General features: G+C 35.7%; 1 protein-coding gene across 1 annotated transcript in view; it reads right to left on the bottom strand.

Annotated features, from left to right (window-relative positions):
* Positions 1–20,125, bottom strand: part of NCAM2 (neural cell adhesion molecule 2) — a 314,479-nt gene that overhangs the window by 142,522 nt on the left and 151,832 nt on the right. The window contains 3 exon segments of the mRNA XM_068421481.1: positions 3,770–3,913; positions 6,218–6,424; positions 7,215–7,289. Of these exon segments, the coding sequence (XP_068277582.1) occupies positions 3,770–3,913; positions 6,218–6,424; positions 7,215–7,289 (426 nt within the window).

The following is a 20,125-nucleotide window of genomic DNA, read 5'->3' as shown; positions in this document are numbered from 1 at the left end:
CTGTTCATTCTAAGACTAGGACATGACTAAAGACCTGTTGAAGAAAAAATCAAAACTTTTGGCAAAAGTTGAAGACCAAGACTCCTATTAAATATGTCCATCATACAACCAAACCAGTCATTTTCTACAGGAGGGGCTGTTTTTCAACTGAGTAATTTCTTCTTCTAGACCAAACATAAACACAACACGTTAACCATGTAAAGCTAACACTCACTTTGCACACCAGTTTACACAAGTGTATTTAACAGGTCTACATTGGCTCTGCAGAGCAATGGCACCACTTTTTCCACTATTGTAATTAGAACTGAGCAAACTACTGACTTGAAGTGGGAAACCTAGTTCTCAGAGACTATGCTACACTGAGGAAGGAGCAGAACTGGCTTACCACAGCCTACCCAATATGATCTAGATGGTTAGTCTGGTTCATTTGAAGTCTGTCTTATCTGGTCTTTCAGAGTAAGAGAGAATGCTTTTTTTATGGATCACACCAATCATAAGATAACATGCAGTTCCCTAGAATTGTAACTAGATGGATATTGAAAAAGTAATTTCTGATAGTTTTCCAGAACCATTTATCATATATAAATTGTGGTCTTGAAGAGAATCATCTTACATACTAAAAATACCTATGCAGGGAAAAAAAACAACCGTAATAGAATGATGTAATTGAGAATGTAAAACAATAAAATATATCAAAGCATACATGAAACATGAAGGATGCACCAGTCTGTAGTATCTTCTATCCAGTCGTATACAAGATACAATTTTCTACATGCATTATAGTTACATACCATGCCTATGCTGTGTTTATAGAAAACTACTAATCTGATAGTGGAATTCTGACACACCTTAATGATTTGAGCACTGACAGAATAAAATATGCATACTTATACAGACAGTGAATAATTTATATGTAGCATATTTGTATTAACAGTGGCAGCTAATCTTCTTCTAAGGTTAACTCCAATGAAAAACTAATATACAAATGTCTATACTTAAAATTTCTATACGTGCTTTAAGCACTGTAGAATGAGTTGTATTTAATGTCCTTTGAAGCCCCAGAGTTGTGCAAAACCACAGCAAGTCACTTATGACTCCAGATAAGACCTCATCTATGAAAACAATCCCATTCACTTTTATAGCTAGTAAAATGTCCCTGACTCCCATACAATGGAATTAAGAGCCATGACAATTCAGCTCTTGATAACAAGAGATAAATCCTTAGAACATTCCCAGAATATTATGCTTTATGTATTGCTCTATTAAGCCTTAAACATACAATGTAAGACTAGAAAGACTTTGGAGGTCATTGTTCACCTAGTTTTTGGGGGTTTTTTTGTGTGTGTTTTTTTTTTCTTTTACCAAAGAATGATGGAAAGCCACTCCCACAGTTTCTTACATCTTTGTTTGCAGAACTCAAGAGACTATAAATCTTAGGATGATATAACAATGCAGCAGATAAGTATTGGGAATATACAGAAACTAATTCAGAATGGTGAGAGGCTATGTCGTCTATAGCTATTTCAGCTATAGGCCTACTACATAGCAAAAATCTTTAAATTTTCACTTCTGATTTTGTGCGCCAGCCTTCTGGGAGAAGAAATCAGTCTTCTGTTCAAATGGAACATACAAATATAGATACTAGTAAATGTCAGGAATTTGCAAAACTGAAATAGTCAAAAGTCTGTGCTGCAAAAATGCTACTGGTTGTAACATATACAACAGAAGAATGGTCAAAAATATAACAGAAAAGCCATGAAATTAAAGCAATGACATTACCTCATGTCTTCCTATTATGTCAGTGCTAGAATGCTTGAAATACAAGCTGCTTTCTCATGCCCCCCAAATAAACTACAATATACAATTCAGTTTGGATATGAAATTATTCAGTATTTTAGCTTACTATGAACTAAAACCCAAAAAGAACAATTAGTTACTTCTTTTTTAATAGGCACCATTTAGAATATGACAGACAAATTTGATATTATTTAATTTAAAACTATGCAAATAGGTGACAAGTAGTGATCCTTCACTGGTGATTTTGAAGCTGGAAATGTAATACAAAACTGAGTCTTTTTATTTCACAATGCATGAAAAAAATTTCTTAACTGTAAGACTTTGGGTATACTCTTTTTCTACCTGCATTATAAACCCATATAGACATTGCCAAAACTCACAAAGTTCATGATGTCCTATTTTTACATTATTTAAAACCTCACTTCCTCCCAAGCATGACTGGGATCTTATTTGGATACTACTCTAGATCAGAACATAAGGAAAGTATTCTGCTATTTAAATTAAAACTGCTTTCTATCATTCTACCTTTTCACATTATAAGCACTGTCAAAGAAAATGGTCAAAAAGACAAATTTATGCATTGAAATTTAAAAACTCACAATCTTCAAAATGTATGACTTTGACAAAGAAAGGAAATGTTTTATTTCCTTTGCTAATGCTCTTGCCAATCAAGACAGATTGATTGGAAAAACAAATAAAATGGCAATAACAAAAAATTTTGAGAGAGATCTTTGAGGCACTTTTACTTTTTCAAGCTCTGAGCTGCATCCTTGAAAAAGACTTTTTTCTAAATTGTCAAATCTTGTTTTGTTTTCAGAGTTCTTATTTCTCAAAATCTTCTATGTCTCACCTACATTCACTGTTTAATTACATATATCAAAATTTCAACTCTTTTTTTCTAAGGGTAGAAGTTTGCTCTTTCTTCTTAGTGTCTGTGTCTAGATAACAGAAGGGATAGGATATACTAAATAAGAAGGAATTTTGATCAAAACTTTTTTTCATAATGGAGAGGAGTCTAAGACTGAGTCCAGAAACATCGAACAAGCTTTTCTCCCCATCATTAACTGCTCCAGATTTATGATTTCATTAGAGACCAAATATAACTTTTCATTTTAGTTTTGAAATAAAAATAATATTTAATTTCTAAGAACAAGAATTTTATGTGCATACACTACAACCTTGAGGTTTAGTATATGCAGAGATAAAGACTGATGAGAAGATAGATAAGCTGGTTCATCAACAACGTTAGTCCAATTTCCAGAAAATGTGGAAAGTTTTGTTTTCCATAAAGACAAAGAAGACTATTGAGACCACACTGAAAAAACGGTTCACAGTTTTTGAGGGCGTAAATCACACAAATTCTATGTGCTTAATTAATTGTCTCTCTACACACTTAGAACTCGCATGTGGGGAAAGTGAGATTCATCTTCACCTAACTTTATCAGTCTAGCTGTTAGGGAATCTAGCCTAAACAGATCACCTATATCCCCAGTTGTTTGTAACTCAAAGGGTAGTTTACATTCATACAAGTAAATTCTCGCAACAGTGCAAGATGCCTATCCCCCTGAAAGTCTCCGAGCTTATGTGCAAGAGCACCAAAGTCAATGCAGTGCTTGGTCAGCGTCACAGCTTTGTGTGTGCAGTGAAGTTTATCTGTGTATGTTTTAAAAATGTACTCCACTCCTACATACATAGCAACACAGGAAGAGTTCCTGCGAAGGAGCTCCCAGCAATCTTTTGGGCATTTGGACCCTCGTGTTACATCTAGACAAAATTCCCAATTGGGAAAAAAATGATACACGAAAGAAACCATTGCATATGGATGCTCTATAGACCACAGAACCTGGTTAAATTCTATTTAAGCTTATGGGCTAATCAAAATCCATCCTTCACGATAATGTGATTAGTCTTTTACAATAATACTTTAATATTAATTAGAATGTATAACTTAAAGAGTTACCAAAATACTAACTGTCAGCAATAGCTGTGACTTCCTCATTTCGATACAACCAGCTGACAATGGGAGCAGGTGAACTAGTAACACGGCAAACAACTTCTGCATCTTCTCCCTGCCTGAACTCTTGCGGAGATATTATGTCTTGGAAAGTGAGCTTTTCTGAAAAGGAAGAAAACAGAACACAGTAAGTGTCCTACAGTTCACTTAGCATTAGAATTATATGTCACACCAAATCAGATAAAGATGACTATTAAGATTTCTCATTGTGATAATACAAAGTTATTTCCATGATACAATTTTTTCAGATAAGACTCAAACGATCCTGGACACAAGACTTCCACTCTGTCTGTAGAAGTGATTTTACAATAATTTTGCGTTATGAAAATCTCTGTTTTATTTAAATAAACTATGCATGTTTTATAAATATATTTTTCATTGTTTTCAATGTTCCAGAGCCCAGTTTTGAAACTCTAGTTTTTTAGAGGTCTATATATTCAGATGAATAGTCTATTTACACTCCTGTGTGTTTTATTCCTCATGATCTTATTACTGAACTAAACCCACATATTTTTATTCCATCAAAACTTCCATCAAAACCACCAAAATTATTTGGACAAATCTTATTAAACAAGTGGAACTTTGACCTCTCAGACTGTAAAAACCACCAGCTGAGTAAAGCATAAAATCTTAAAAGCCAGTGGGAAATTATATGGAAAAACTTAATATTATTAAGTCATAAGAATTTATAGCATTTTTTTTTGAGGAAATAACTAGAGTCTTTTAGGCCTGACAAGACTTTTAATTATTCCAACCCCAAATAACCAAACTTGATATTCAATTTTATTAGTGAGATGAATCAGTTCAGTATTATTAGAATTTAGTGTTACAAGTCCAAGATGGCATTAATCCATTATCTCATATGAGATCTAATGCAGAAACCAATTGCCTGACAAAAAATTCTGGAAGATTTTATTGCACACAAAAGAAACAAACTGACCTATGTTCTCTAGGATCAAAGACTGCCAATTACATTTCAGAGGACACTTGGGAGAACGTAAGTCAGAGATGCAACTCCACCACCACCTTTTTGTATTGATACAAGTGCAGGCTCAAATAATCCACACAGTTCCCACAGCACAGGGAGCACACTTTCGTTATATATATCTTTTGTATATATTCATCTTTTGTATATTTTTACAAAGTACTCGTATGAAATGTTTGAAGTATTTGACCAGATGTAAGTAAAAAGAAAAACTCTCAAAGACATCAGTGAGTACTGAACCAGAACCCAGGAGTACAGTGTATCCTGCTTGTTCCTTACAATACATCACAAATACAAATAATGGAACTTTTATATGTCAGTTCCCAAAAACTTTCACATTTCTTGTGTACATTTACATAACCTCAGAACTATTAAAATTATCACATGCAAATGCTTCAAAAAATTTCAACCTTACTCAGCAGTCTGCCAATGGAGTGACTGGCAGTTTTAAGCATACAAATGAATGCCACAAAACTTGAAATCCTTTGAACTGCCAGCTTTCAAGCCATCATGTAATCGCTTGTAACTGCTATCACCATTTTAAGGGTTGTTTTCTCAATAGATTTTTTAAAAAATTGTATGTCTTTTGTTAGATCTGAGTTATCTGTACCTTTCAGAAGCTGTGCTTTACGATTCTACTCTGTATTTTCTATCTCATTGCAATTCCTTAGCACTCAGTCCATCCACAAACCATTATTTTATGAATACTAAAAAACTATTCTCGAACAAAAATAGAGAATAACTCAGCTGAATGGCTGCTGGCATACGTCCCACCCTTTCACCAACAAAGACCTTGCCTTATATCTTCACAGTGTACTGTTTAATGTATTGCTTTTAGGCATTTTTGATTGATCTAAAGAATATAGTACAATGTGAAAAAAAAAACCTCAATAGAATGTATCTACTTTTCAAATATACTCTTCAATTAGTTGTTTGCAATTGAAATGCATTTTGGCTGCTTATCACATTAAGCTTCAATGCTTTATGGCAAAATTCCATTGTAAGGCCAAGAATAGGAAAAGACTGACATAAAAATAAGAAATTCAGTCTAAACTCCACCTTTTTAATGACATATATTGCACTTCCTGCTCTTTTATGTATGCACATATTTGTAACAGGTTGTAGGTGTGTTGACATCATGTTTTTCTCATATTTCCTCCTTTCCACGAGAGGCATACATTGCACCCTCATCAGATGGCGTTCTAAGATACAAAGGAAAAGTGATCTACAATATTACAAAGTAGCCACCCATTTAATTTAAGCCTTCGTCATAATATCTATTAAATAAAATGCAGGAGATGCAATTATTGGGAAGATAAGGTTCAGAGCCTGGGAAGATACTTTGATAGGCTTTACCTTCTCAGTAGCAGTGGCTTTTAAAACATAGTCTTTCACTTGTTAGTTGGTAATATTCTACTTACGATAAATTTCCAAAACAACAGTAGCTTCTTGAGTTTGTCCTTTAGCATCTGTTGCTTGACACCGATATATACCAGCATCTTCTATATCTGCATTATAAATGGTTAGACGTGATCGAACACCTTCTTTCTGAACAACCACTCTTTGACTAGAAACAATCTTCTCTCCTTGTGGATTGTACCAGTCTATGTTGTCAGGCTCACCAATGGCTACAAACAAAACCAAAAAACAATCCAACATTAGAAGTTCAGGTAGACATTATGCAACACACATGCCTACCCAATGCACAATGTCTATGCAATGTCGGAGAATTGCTAAATTATGAGTTGTGAGAAAGTCTACAGAAAGATAAGCAAGGTAAAACTGCAGGCAGATATATGATTGTTGAGACAGGATAACTAGTAGCTCAAGGATTCAAAAGGGGAAAAAAATAAATACAGAAAGGTATAAAGTCTTAAAGAAAAGAAACAGGCTGTTCAGCAGTCACTGGATCAACAGCTCAAGTCATCAGTCAGTTGGGTTGTCAGTGTAGTCAGGCCATGTGTCATTGTCAATGGAAGATGGCAACTCAGCAACATCAAGGATCCACATCAGGCAGCTACAAATGCAAACTCTCCTCCTCACTGGTATCTGCCTCACCAGAAAAGATTGGTTGTCTCATTAAGTTGGAGAAGTTACTAAAGCTTAGCCTAGTAGCCTGTTTAACTCCTTAGTTTAGACAAGTGAAAAATATTTTAACTAAAGAAGCATCCTAACAGGTACAAATTACGTGTACTGATACGGACAATTCAAACTGAGTGATTCAGAGTCTGAAATGAATAGTTTCTAGATCGGAAACATGAAGTCAGTGAAGATCTACTATTTAAATTCTCACAAGTCAATGTGAATATACAAAAATACGCTAATTTAAGTTAATATTGTGAATCAATTAATTCCATTTCAATTACGTAGAAGGCTGAAAATCTAACAAAAAATACATACTACAAGTAAAATACATACCTGTGCATGTGAAGAACTTGGATTCACCCACACTGAGCTCAACTTTGCTAAGTGAAATTGTAACTTGAAGTAGAGCTGAAAAATATGAAGTAGGTTGTGAATACATTTTCATGTTTATGAGTTTAAATTTTATATTTTCAGGTTTTGTATTTTATCATCTGATACTACAGAACCTGTTCAACAAATCTGAAAAGTTTCAGCTAAGCATTTTATCTTTTGAACTGGAGTATATAGAGAGGTGGAGAAAACAATTAAAATAAAGAAAAGATGTTACACGAAGGACAACAGCCTCACATCCTAAAAGCGAGGACAAAAATTAAAGAAAAAAAGAAAAACGGATAGAAAAACAAACATAAAGCCAAAAACTCAGTGAGAATAAGGTGACTGGGAACACTCAGCATAGACTGACCAAGGGTAAACCATGCCTGACCAACCCCACTGCCTTCTAGGATAAAATGATTAGTTCTGGGGATGACGGAAGAACAGTGGGTGGCAATTACCTTGACTTTACCAAGGCTGTTGACACTGCCTCCCACAATGTTCTTGTATTCATGTGTATTGGGTATAAATGGCAAGGTTATGGTCAGGGATGGTTGCAGGGGTGACTTCTGTGGGAAGGAGGTCAGGGGCTGTGCTGTGACAGACACAGCCAGTTCCAGCTGGCTCCACTACAGACCCACTGAGGACACAGCTGAGACAATTGGATGAGTTTGTGGCACCTCTTAGAACACCAAGACAGAGGAACAAGAAGGCCGGAGTAATAGGAAGTGCTCCCTGGCACAACTGGTAACACTCCTGAAGGGCCCATAGATAAACCCATGCCAAAGCAAGTATACTCCCAAAAGGACTGTGGCCTGTAGATAACCCGCAATGGAACAGAAGAAATGAGTTAGGCAGAAGGAGCAGTGGAAGAAAAGAATGAGAAAGACGGAGTGGCAGAAGGAAGCCACTATGTCCTCACCCCAACCTCCTGCATCACCCATCACCTTACTGAAGGGACTGAGTGAAACCTGCATTGATGGTGGTAACAAGGGGAGCAGAGACTAGGAATGGGAAAGGAGAGGTATCTGGAGCCTGGGAAAGAGGAAGAAATGTGTTTCCCTAAGTGTTTAAGTATATGTCTTTTTTGTTTCACAATACTCAAAATCAGTAATTAAAGGTTTATGTTAATGGTTGATAAAGAAAGTTAAACTTCCCAACTAGAGTCTGTTTTGCCCACAACAGTAATTTGCCAGTGATATTCCTGTCTTTACCTTGACCCATGAGTTTTCTCACTCCCAGTCTTCCTATTTTCATCCCTGTCTTGCTGGGTGTGAGGCGAGTGAGCAGGTGGCTGTGTGGGTGCTTGGCCCAACCCACCATATCAAGTTAGGGTGTTACAGTCTGGATGAGCGGACTCCTAGGATGGTAAAAAACTAGTTGGATGGTTAGGCTTAGAGGACAGTGGCTAATGGGTCACACTCTACCTGGAGACCAGTAACAAGTGGGGTACTGCAGGGTTCTGTCCTGGGATCTGTCCTATTTAAAACCTTTATCAATAACGTGAAGGAGGTCATTGACCTACAGAGACTGGAAGAATGTATCAACAGGAACACCATAACATTCAATAAGGATAAATGCTAAGTTCTGCACCTGGGAGGGAATAACCTGTTGGGAGTCATACAAGTGGTGAGGAGAGGCTTGGGGGAGCTAGGTTTGTTCAATCTGCAGAAGAGAGAGCTGAGGGGGAACCTAACAACCACCTGCCCATGCCTATGGGGAATTCATCAAGAAGATGGTGCCAGGCTCTTCATAGTGGTGTATGGCAGATAGATGAAAGAAAAACTGAAACAACAGATGTTCAGGCTAAGCACAAGGAAAAACTTTTTCATTATGTGGACAGTCAGTGGAGCAGATTGCCCAGAAAGATTATGCGATTTCAGTTCTTTCAATTTTCAAGAGCTCACTGGATAAAGCCTTGAACAATCTGGTCTGTCTTTGTAACTGACCTTGCTTTGAGCAGGAGGTTGGACTAGGGACCTTCTGAAGTCCCTTCCACCTTGAACTATCTCATGGTGCCATGACCCTATGAATAACCAACCCAACACAGCCAACATTATTGGTGAAGGGCTTATTTATGCAAAATGACTATGTACTTTTCAATAATCACAATTTCATTATCACCATCCTAAGTGGCTGTAGCTCTTTAACATCCATTATCTTACAAAATTGGACAATATATGTTCATGAACCAGTAACAAGGATAAAGAGAGTCACATTAAATTAAAGCTCTAATCAAGACAGAAAAAGTCAGCCAAAAAATGACTCATTTTTTAGAGAAGAAAATAATGTAAGTTTTCATTCAGTATTACACATAGTAGAGAACTGGGGTGTATCTAAAGTTTAAAAAGATATTGTTTCAAGAATCTGGGGTTTTCAGTCTTGAAATACAGTAATTAAGATCTATTCTGTGTATGTGGAAATATTTCACCTTTTTGAAAACTGCAACACAACCTACAGTGTATAATGAATGTCCCAAGCTCACTAGATTCCTTTTGTATAATTGGTACAAATATCCAACAGACAAATATCTCTACAGGTGGGGAGCATTACACTCCAAACTAACTTTTCAGTGTGACAAATTTTACCCATTAACATGTTAGAACTTTAAACCTTGCTAAAAAACACAGTTATTTGGCTCTGTTGATAGTAAAAATTACAGAAAAGATGAGCAAAGAAAAAATTATTATCTAATTAGTATTCCATACATATTAATGTGACAATTATTACAATTAAGAGAAAAATGTCATGAAATAGATTTTCTATTAACTGATATCTGTCATGTAATCAGCCTGGATAAGCAAGAATTAGACCAGATTTGAATTTTTTGTTCAATAGTCACATTAAAAGCAAAACCAAAAAAAGGCAAAGAAAACTGAAGATTACTTAAGTATCAGTCTACCAAACCATATTTAACAGAATTGGGTATTTTCTACCAAATAAAAAAAAAAATCAAATATCTGTACAGTAAATAATATTTTTCATGAGATGTCCTGAATTTTGGATACTTTTCCTGAGGAGATCATCACACTTGAACTTACTATTTTTATTATTATTATTATCATTATTATTATTATTATTAATTTTATACCCTGCTCCTCATAAGAAACCAGCTAGAGAAAAAAAAAACACAAAAAGCCCCCAAGAACAGATCTACTTCAGGCAAAAGTAAATATCTATGTGTACTCTGTTTGCTAAGATCAAAACTTGTCAGTCCATAAAGACTGTCAGGAAGAGGGCATGACTGCCTAGAGGTCAGGAAGAAACTGAAGTGGACTGCAAAAATGTTGAATCTAGTACCAGATCAGGTACTAGTACCACACTCATTGCAACAGCAAGGAACACAGTGAAGGCTCCTTTAGGATACATGCATAGCACTGACAGAGAAAGACTAATGTGCTCATTCTCATCTATGGTCATTACATCCACCGTACCAGAAGCAAAGGACAAGCTTAAGTGTAGGAGAGGAAATGAGTTTCAGACAAAGTTTTATTTTTGTTGTAATAAGCATCAAAAAGTAATAAATCATCCAGGAGGCTACTCAAAGCCTCACTTCTTTATTTACCTGTCAGGGTAAGCTTCACTTTAACCTCAGGACATATAACTGCTGGTTGGAAACCAAGGTACTAATAAATTCAGAGGCTGGGGAATTTCAAGAGATTAGAGCCCGGACATTTATTTCAAATCACAGACTCACTTTTTAGGTCTTATGCCACCACTTGTCTGGTACTGTATTTTTTTATAGAGTTTGTAGCCTTGTAGAGTTGCTTCAGAAACACACACGTTAGCATTTCAGCAGTACTGCTTCAAGGACAATTTCATTGTTTAGTTCCAATAACTGTAGTAACGGATGTTGAACTACGTAAATGCAATAGACTGAGTAATAAATGTCAGGTAGAATGTAAAGAATTCCATGATGAGAGGTGAAAAGCAAAGTTAGAGAATATTTTTCCTTCATCAATGCAATAGATTTGAGACTAACACAGTTTTGGCAAAGGGCTGAATTCCATTTAAAATTTTTATCATAAGTGCAATTATAAACTCTGTGGAGACATGCTAGCTACATCTCTGAAACCAAAAGGAAATCATATTTTCTACATATGGTACTTTAATATTTACAAAATAGAAAAACATAAGACCATCTGTCCAATTTTTCCAGCCTCATCGTTTTCCTAGCTCTGCTTTATGTAAATAGAAAAATATTGCTTTATGCAAACTAGAATGAAAAATATTGCCCAAGTGATTAATCGAGCAATCTGTGCTTATTAGTCAGGCAAATAGTCTAGTACTAAGCTAGGAGAAGCTCTCTCATCACTTACTGAAAGTGAAATATTGCCAAGAGACAACACGTGCAGAAGGTTTTACATTACTTCCAAAGTAATTTCAAGAAGAACTACATAGATGCATTATATTATTATAAGGTCTGATGAAGATGGCATGCAATATACACATAATTCAAGTTATTGGTGTACGCTAACAGCTAATGGATTAATATAAAAGGGAGTTGTTTGTACTAGACTGGTCTGAAGGTCTTTGAATACACACGTGAATGATTATTTTATCAGGTCAGTGAAGATGTTCCAAAAATTCAAGTCAGTAGAGTCTATGTCTAGATATGTTAAACCAAGCCCAGAAATGAATAGTAGCTCCTTGATAGATCTGATAAAAACTGCCTCTTCCCATATTTCCAAGGATATTACCTAAGTAGTTAAAAAAAAAAAAAAAAAAAAAAAAAAAAAAAAGGCAAGATCTAGAAGATTTCTTCAGGTAGAACACTGTGGAGTGTAATGCTACTGTAGCATAGCTGTTCTGAGAAAAAGTGAAGTCAGTCAGGGCTTCACTCAGTCTTCAGTACATGTGTAATTTTATAACAAAAAAAAAAGCACTATTAGCACTAGGTGATATAAACAATCCCTTCCATTTTGATCATAGTCATTATAAAAGAATTACCATCAGCTGTACTACACTAAGAGGATTCTGTTGAATTATTCCTTAAAGGGTTTAAAAATCACTCTAGGAAGATAAGTAAGAATAGTAATAAGAGGTCCTTATTAAAAGGTGACTCTATTCATAAAATGTAATATTTATCAGACTAATTAATTTCAGTTTCATTTGCACTACTATCCTTCACATTTCAGAACTAGCATCACAAATCTGTCATAGCTCTGTCTGCACAGATGATAAACTAATGCAATAGAAGTGAGGTGTCATCAGTAAGAGCTTAGAAAAAGTGTAACTCACTCACACATCTACTTCTGTTGTCACTTAGAAATATAGTAAAACATGTTAAATGTGTACACTATACAAATGTATATTTAATATATATCCATAAGTTATATAAAATACTAAAAAGGAAAAGGAGACAATACTTGAATAAAATCTGAAAAATATTGGGTAAAGCTCTGCTCCAACTAGTAACTCCATCCAGCAACTTCTTGATAATTCCATTTCTTAAAAAAACACCCAAACACTCCAAAAACCTGAAAAGCTTCCTTCTGTTTGTATTGAAAAGTATGACACCAGACAGATACCAAAAACCAAAACATACCATATTCTGCCTCAGTTTCCTCAATGTAAATTTGGTACAATATAGTTGAACTGGTTTATGCTACATCAATAGATCTGAATGCATTTTAGAACTTCTTTTTGAGCAATGAGACAGCACTCTGCTATGGAGGGGTCTTCCTAAATCTGTTGGGCTGCAAACCCACTGAAAGGGAGGGGGTAATGTGAAGGCAGTAAAAAGGAAAGGATATAGCTATGAGGACAAAACAAAGCATAGCTTGGGATTAACAAGGAACTAAGGAGAGGAGTGATAGCTACAGGGGCTAATCTGGATGGCTTTGGCAGTGGCTTCTAAGAAAAACAAGTAGATGGCAAGATATAGTGAAGAACTGTATTCTTTGTGACAGTCCTAATTCTGTTTAGCATAAGTTTTCTGACCATAGTTACACCCTAAGCTATTGGTATGCTTTGACTTCATGTAGTAAGTAAACTTACTTGGGTGATGTGGTTTTGATTTCAGTAAATGATTACACTAGTATTTAGTATTTAATATGCTTAGAAAACTTGGCTTCATTTTACTTGAGCATGAAGAAATTAGCAAGTTTTTAATTGGTATCAAATTCAATCGCAGAACAACCATTTACCCAGTTAATCTTTTTTCCCGTTATTATGCAGGCTTCTGAGAATATTCTGTTTAAATCCACTGATGCCCAGATAAAAGTGAATGGGCTTTAAATGAAAATTACACTAACACAATCCTTGCAGAAATGGATTGGATTATCTCTTAAATTTCTAATATTTTCTAGTTTTAATATACTTTGAAACATCAAAGAGGGTGCTTTCTTTTTATTGTTAAATTCTATACTTTACATCCATTAGGACTCCTAAGCTGAAATGAGGAAACAGAAATTATTAAATGTACATTGAACTTGTTAAGTATCAGATAGTTCAAGGGCATTTTATTTTACAACAAATGCTTTTTTAGGTTCTTTTTTAAAATCTCAATCAGTTAACTTAATTCAATTATTAATTCACCAAAGTCAGAAATACAAAATCATTATACAATCCATAAATTTACAGTTCTGTAAGAGTAAGTCTGATTGGAGCTGTTTCCATGAGTAATCAAACAAGCAGGAACCATACACTTCTGTCCTGAAGAATTCCATTAAAACAATAGCACAAAATAGAGCTGAGTTAAAGTCTATTACGCTGTTTGGACTTGAGGGACAGAATCACCAAACAGAAATAATGTTCAGAGATATCTACAGTCACCTAAGGTACTATTTTTTTCATATAGACAATGAAGAAGACTCCAACACTGCAGACTTTGAAGAAAGAATGGCATGTAGTCAGATGTTACACGAAAGATGACCACTAAAGCTAATGACATCATTACTAAAATTATCATCATTTAACAGCAAACGCACAACAAAATGCTAGAAAAAATAGGATTTTACCACATACTGTCACATCTCTGCTATATCTAAGTGAACTGTCTATGGGGAAGAAATCCTATCATCTGCATAGCAACTGAAAAGGAGATGATGTTCTTATTGAGCTTGTAAAAAGGCCTGTAAGACTTGTAGTGTTTAAAAACACTTAATGCGTTCGTAATCCTTTGAGAATAAAAATAATGCTAAAGAATACTTTTTTTTCTGTGTGTGGAAGAACCTACAGTGAAAATTTAATCCAAATAGCCTATTCAAATGTAACTCACTCAATATTTTATCATTCAAATGTACTTTTAGATTTTTTCTCAATTTGTTTTAGCAGTCTAATAAACTATGTAAAGTTTTCTACTCAGACAGTATTCTAATATCCTGTAAGCACTATAACATAATGTCACGGTTTAAAGCTGGGCCGGCTATTAAACCTGTGGCAGATGCTCTCTGTTAACCCTCCCCCCCTCCCCAAAAGGAAAGGGAAAGCGAAAAGGGAGAGAGACTTACGGGTTGGAAAGTTAAAACAGTTTTAATAAACTATAATAATGAAAAAGAGTATAATAATAATAATAGAAATAACCAAATGTATACAAATATATATAGAAAACCAAGATCGAGCTCCCCTGAAGTCAGCCACGTCACCACCGGCACTGCAGGGCAGGCTCCGGGAAGGCCCAGGCTGGGCCCAGCGATGGTCGAGAGCTGGATTCAGGGATGCACCGATCGGGATCAGGGGCAGCAGGAAAACGGACAGAGTCCTCCTCGGACACCGGCCATAGCAGAAAGAGAGCGAGACCCTCGTGATCCCCCCGCTTTATACTGAGAATGACGTGTATGGGATGGAATACCTTCGTTGGTCAATTTTGGGTCACCTGCCCTGTCCACTCCTCCCTGCAGCTGCGACCCCCCTTCGGCTCTCCACTCGTAAGCAGTGAGGGATTTAGCAGTGACCTCGGTTTCTCTAAGACTAAGTACAGCAAGAGCCTTTCTGCACAACATCCCTACCGGTGCCTCAGTGATAACTACAAACTTCGAGTGTTATCAGTCCTGGAAGCAGACACTGTCCGCAAAACATGCAGCCAGTTTCAGAAAGTGCAGTTACTTAGAGGAGACTTAGCTGAAAGTAAAAATCACTGAAAGGAAAATTGGCCCGGTTTAGGCCAAACCAGGACACATAATATTCTTTTTTCTTCTTTTTTCTTATGAATAAATATACATTAACTGGCCTAATAATAGCCTGTCTTCCATTCAATGGCCTTGAATGCTTGCCTGCAACTTGTTTTGTAGAAATATCTGAAAGACAAACTGCACCTGCAAAGCCAATAAACAAAAATTTAAACTCTATGAAGGCTGGTTATTTTACAACTTTGTAGTGGGCAAGCTACTACCAAATCATAAAGCATCACTTATCCTGGGTATGGCAGTACTGAGAGATGTTAGATACATTTTTAATTGCTTGACATCACGTTTCACGATTAATTAGTAGTTCAGTATAACTGAACTTTCCATTTCATCACATTAGCCTTAATTTGGATGTCAGCAGGAAACACAGTCCTGATATAAAGTTCTAAGGTTTATGTGAATCATTATGGATTCCTTGTTGAATTTCTGTCTTACAGAATACAGAGTGGTTTATTTTTAGGGAGACAAAACAGTCTTTGTGTCATCAAGAATTCATTTCCTACATCTGTTGAAGTGTCATTTTCCCTGATGAAAAGAGCTCAAAGCAGCACGAAGTTCAAACTGCCTTCTGGGACATAACAGATGTTACAGGGGTGAAAGGCATGATGCAAGAGAACCAACACAATCCAGTTTTGTGCAACAATGGCACAAATACTGAAGCATAGTCAGAAAATCCTCTGTTAAATATTCTTTTCTATGACACTTGCAGCAGAAAGAGTAAAATAGATAACCTATTAATATCTGAGCAGAGACAGTATACAACTATGACATGACATTGCTTAAAAAAAGTCTGCTTATTACAATTTTATTCGCAAGACTTATCTCAAACAGAAGTTACTCACTACAGCCCCCCCAACTCAAGCAAACTACAGTTTAGAAATAAACATATAAATACAAACATTGTGAGTTTTATTGAGATTTCCAAGCAGGCTGATATTGGAAACTCAGCTCTCCCAAAACTTAAGAGACAGGATAATAATTTAAATATTTAAATGTAGATTTACAAGCCCAACCTTACTTAGATATTTTAAAGAAGTCTAATCAATATTTAATCCATATGTACATTTTCTAATCATGGCTTACAACCTTATCTCAGAAAGTCAAGACTAAAATATATCCAAATTAAAAAATTTGTCAAGATATATCTTTTTTTCACTCCAAGTCTGTTTTTGGCAAGAAAGTTTTTCTGTAAGTGAAGCATGAACTTTGGAGGACTTCAGCTATAAAATGGGTTCTGTCAGGCATGACATGATGCAGATATTTAATTCTATTTAAGTTATTCTAGCTAAATTCAGAAGAGTTTCTTACCATCAATGGAAAGAACAGTGAAGTTTAAAATTCACTGCCTAACAGAATATTAACACTATTTTAACTGTAGAGAAACATACTGGAGAATCTTTGTCATATATTCATCTCATACAAAAATAAATAAATAAATATGTGGGAAAAATAATATAGAATAGGATTATTATACTTACCAAAGCTTAACACCACTTTAAGAAAATCTCCTCAATCTGAAAATGTTTCTTTCTGACAGCAATAAACAGAAAGAAGAACTATTTCAAGAGTCTACGAATTTTAAGAAACATGCTTCCCAAACTGCAAATTATGTAGTTAGTGAATTCTTAATTTCATAATTTCTCCTACACCCTAGGTAGAATCTTCTAAAAACCAGAACTACCTCAATAAAGATAAACCTGAAAAATTAGGACCTTAATCTTCAAAGTGACAGTTTGTCAGTAACAGCAATCTAGGATTTTTTTTTTTATCTAATCTGAAAGGGATTTAATAAAATTTGCAAAACTTAAAAGCTTGTAGGCAAAGACAGTGATACAAGCTGACTACAAAACCTTAAAAAAATGCATTGTCCTCAATAAACAGAAATCTTTGATGGTACAGCTGGTCGTATTTAGTTGAACAGGAATATTTTGAATTTTAATAAATTTCAAATGCGTTTTAATATATAACCTCCTCTCACCTACTGTTACACAACGTTGGTACAGGTCTTCACAAGAAGCAGTTCATAAACTGTATCATAGGGATACAGTACCTATATCACAGATGTGCTGCAACTTGAAGATACCTCTCAGGGAGACGCTGAGAGAGATGGGACTGTTCAGCCTAGAGCAGAGAAGGCTCTGGGGGGGGATCTCATCCATGTGTATAAATATCTGATGGGGGGAGTAAAGAAGAGAGAGTCAGGCTCTTCTCAGTGGTGCCCAGTGTCAGGACAAGTGGCAGTGGGCACAAACTCAAATACAGGAAATTCTGTTTAAACATAAGAAAACACTTTTTTACTGTGAGGGTGGTCAAACACTGGAACTGGTTGCCCAGAGAGGTTGCTGATTCTCCATCCTTGGAGATAATAAAAATCTGACTGGACACAGCCGTGAGCAACCTGTTCTGGCTGACACTGCTCTGAGCAGAGGACCGGACCGGGTGATCCCAGAGGTACCTTCCTGCCTCAGCTGGTCTGTGTGAGCCTGTGTGATGTTTCTAACATAACAATCTAGCTTGCTTTCCCCCTGCTCCACTGGACAGTCTTCTATTATAGAACAGTAAATCAGACACAATATAGAGAAAAAAAACCAATAAGGGTGGCATTTATCCAAAACTGTAAACTTTATCTTAAAGCCACAAACCTAAGAAATGTTGCTGAAAAGAAGCACTTATACTGTAAGAGTGCCTCATATTTCCTCATTATATTTAATCTTGGTTCTGCTGAGGTAGAAACTTTCGAAAACTGCATTTCTCCGTTGTTGCTTGGTAGTCAGCACAAGTTTGGTAACATGCCAAGACAGTAACTGAACATGGACACCCTAATTGAAGAGTGTATTCATACTGCCTAGAGAACAGCAGCAGCAAACGCGATACTGGGACCAGGAGCTAGAAAAAAAAAGCCAAGCGCAATCACTGCCAAAATTCTTTCTTCAAAATCAGCTAATAGCCCAAGTGGTCCTTCAAATCGCAGAGGAATACTGGAGTGAGCCAGCATTCTTTCTAAGTACTTAGCCTTTATAATCTAGATCCAAAGAACACATTTCTCAAACTTCAGGCCAAAAGTTATATGTGACGTTTTTGTTGAATGCCAAATGCATTAACCCTTCAAATGATCATACAACCAATTCAACATCGCTAATCTAAAAAAAAAAAAGAGGAAAAGAAAATAAAAAATACTGGAATCATCTTTCTGTATCAACAGGCACAGCATCAGAAAGATTCTTCCGAGTCTTGCAGACTCTGCAAGATCATTTCAAAATTATATCCTAAGGCCTGGACATTTAAAGATACCAGTTAATCAACCAATGTTCCCTATGATTCTGATGAGTGGTAGAAAATGTTGTGAAGAATGGATTCATCCATGTCTCATAGTAGAAGCCAAAAGTTTGCCATTCTTGAACAATACACAACCCATCCTCACAAAAATGTCTGCTTCAAGCACACTCTACAGAGCACTCATATGTTTATTTCTAATGTGAAGTATGTATTAAGAGATTTCTCTAAAAAGAAAATATAGTGGCTAAAAGACAGTACTCTAATAAAGACAGGGCAAGAAATCAGATCACATAATTATGGAATTATTTATATCAGTCAGGTATCTTGACTGATTTAAAAAGATCAGATCTTTGCAACAAAAGACACAATCAATCGCTTCCCCCAACTCTCATGAGAAAAATGCTGAAACTAGCCTTTGAGTTCAAAAGTTATTAGGTGAGATGATTAACAAACAAGTAGATGGCCAGATACAGCAGCCATTGCAATTGCATACAACTTGTCTTTTGGCAACGGTTGCTAAAACTATAGTAGTCTCTATAAAATGTACCAGAATGTGGAAAATAAGCTAAAACAGAACAATATGTAAACTAAAGTCAGTAACAGTAAGAGCTGTATTTAGTTAATTACGTTGTGAATAAAACACTGACTAATCAACGTCTCTGTAGCTGAGCAGAGCGTATTTTAAACTTGATTCCATGAACCTCTGAACAACCAACTGCAAAGCTGTAAAGAGGATATTGGAAGAGATGACCTCCAGAGATGCCTTCCAAACAATATTTCTATAATCTTATGATTCTAAGAGAAATATCAAAAAGCTAGGAGACAGGAAGATAAACTAAAATAATTTTGTCCATTGAAGTAAGAAAGAATCACAGATAATTCAGCTGATTATCTGAACAGATGATAGCTCAGAAAAAACCTCTCAAGAAACAAACTGATTTAACAAGCAAATCAAATCTGAATTAAGTATCTCTGACAGAATATGAAGAGTCTATCACATCTTTATATACAAAACCGCTTATGCTAAGCCAAAACTGTTGTATACAGGCATTTTATACCGAAGGAAAAAAGCTTCGGATGATGTCAGTCTTTTTCCTCTTCCTGTAACAGAAAGTTATCATTCCTATCTGTAAAGCACCATAAATAGAGGTAGTGTTTGTATAATGAAGATCACCAAAAGGAATCAAGTATCAGGCATTTGTCATAATGTGCAATCCTAATATGTTATCAAAACTACAACTGATGGAAGCCTACGTATCAGAATAACCTTACTGATTTACTTAAGGCAGCACAATCCTATCTAAATAGAATGAGGGGAACAACTGAAGGATATTTTTCCTATAACACTGTTGGGAAAAAGGGCTACATCTTCAGCTGATGTAAAGAAGTACTTTAACATCAATGAGGACCTTCCTTGACAATTACATAATAAACATTTGAAATGCAGACATGAAGATTGGATTTCTA

The sequence above is a fragment of the Nyctibius grandis genome, chromosome 2 (assembly GCF_013368605.1).
Source record: "Nyctibius grandis isolate bNycGra1 chromosome 2, bNycGra1.pri, whole genome shotgun sequence".
NCBI lineage: Eukaryota > Metazoa > Chordata > Aves > Nyctibiiformes > Nyctibiidae > Nyctibius > Nyctibius grandis.
Note: the sequence above shows the minus strand (reverse complement) of the source record. Positions and strands in the feature narration are given on the sequence as shown.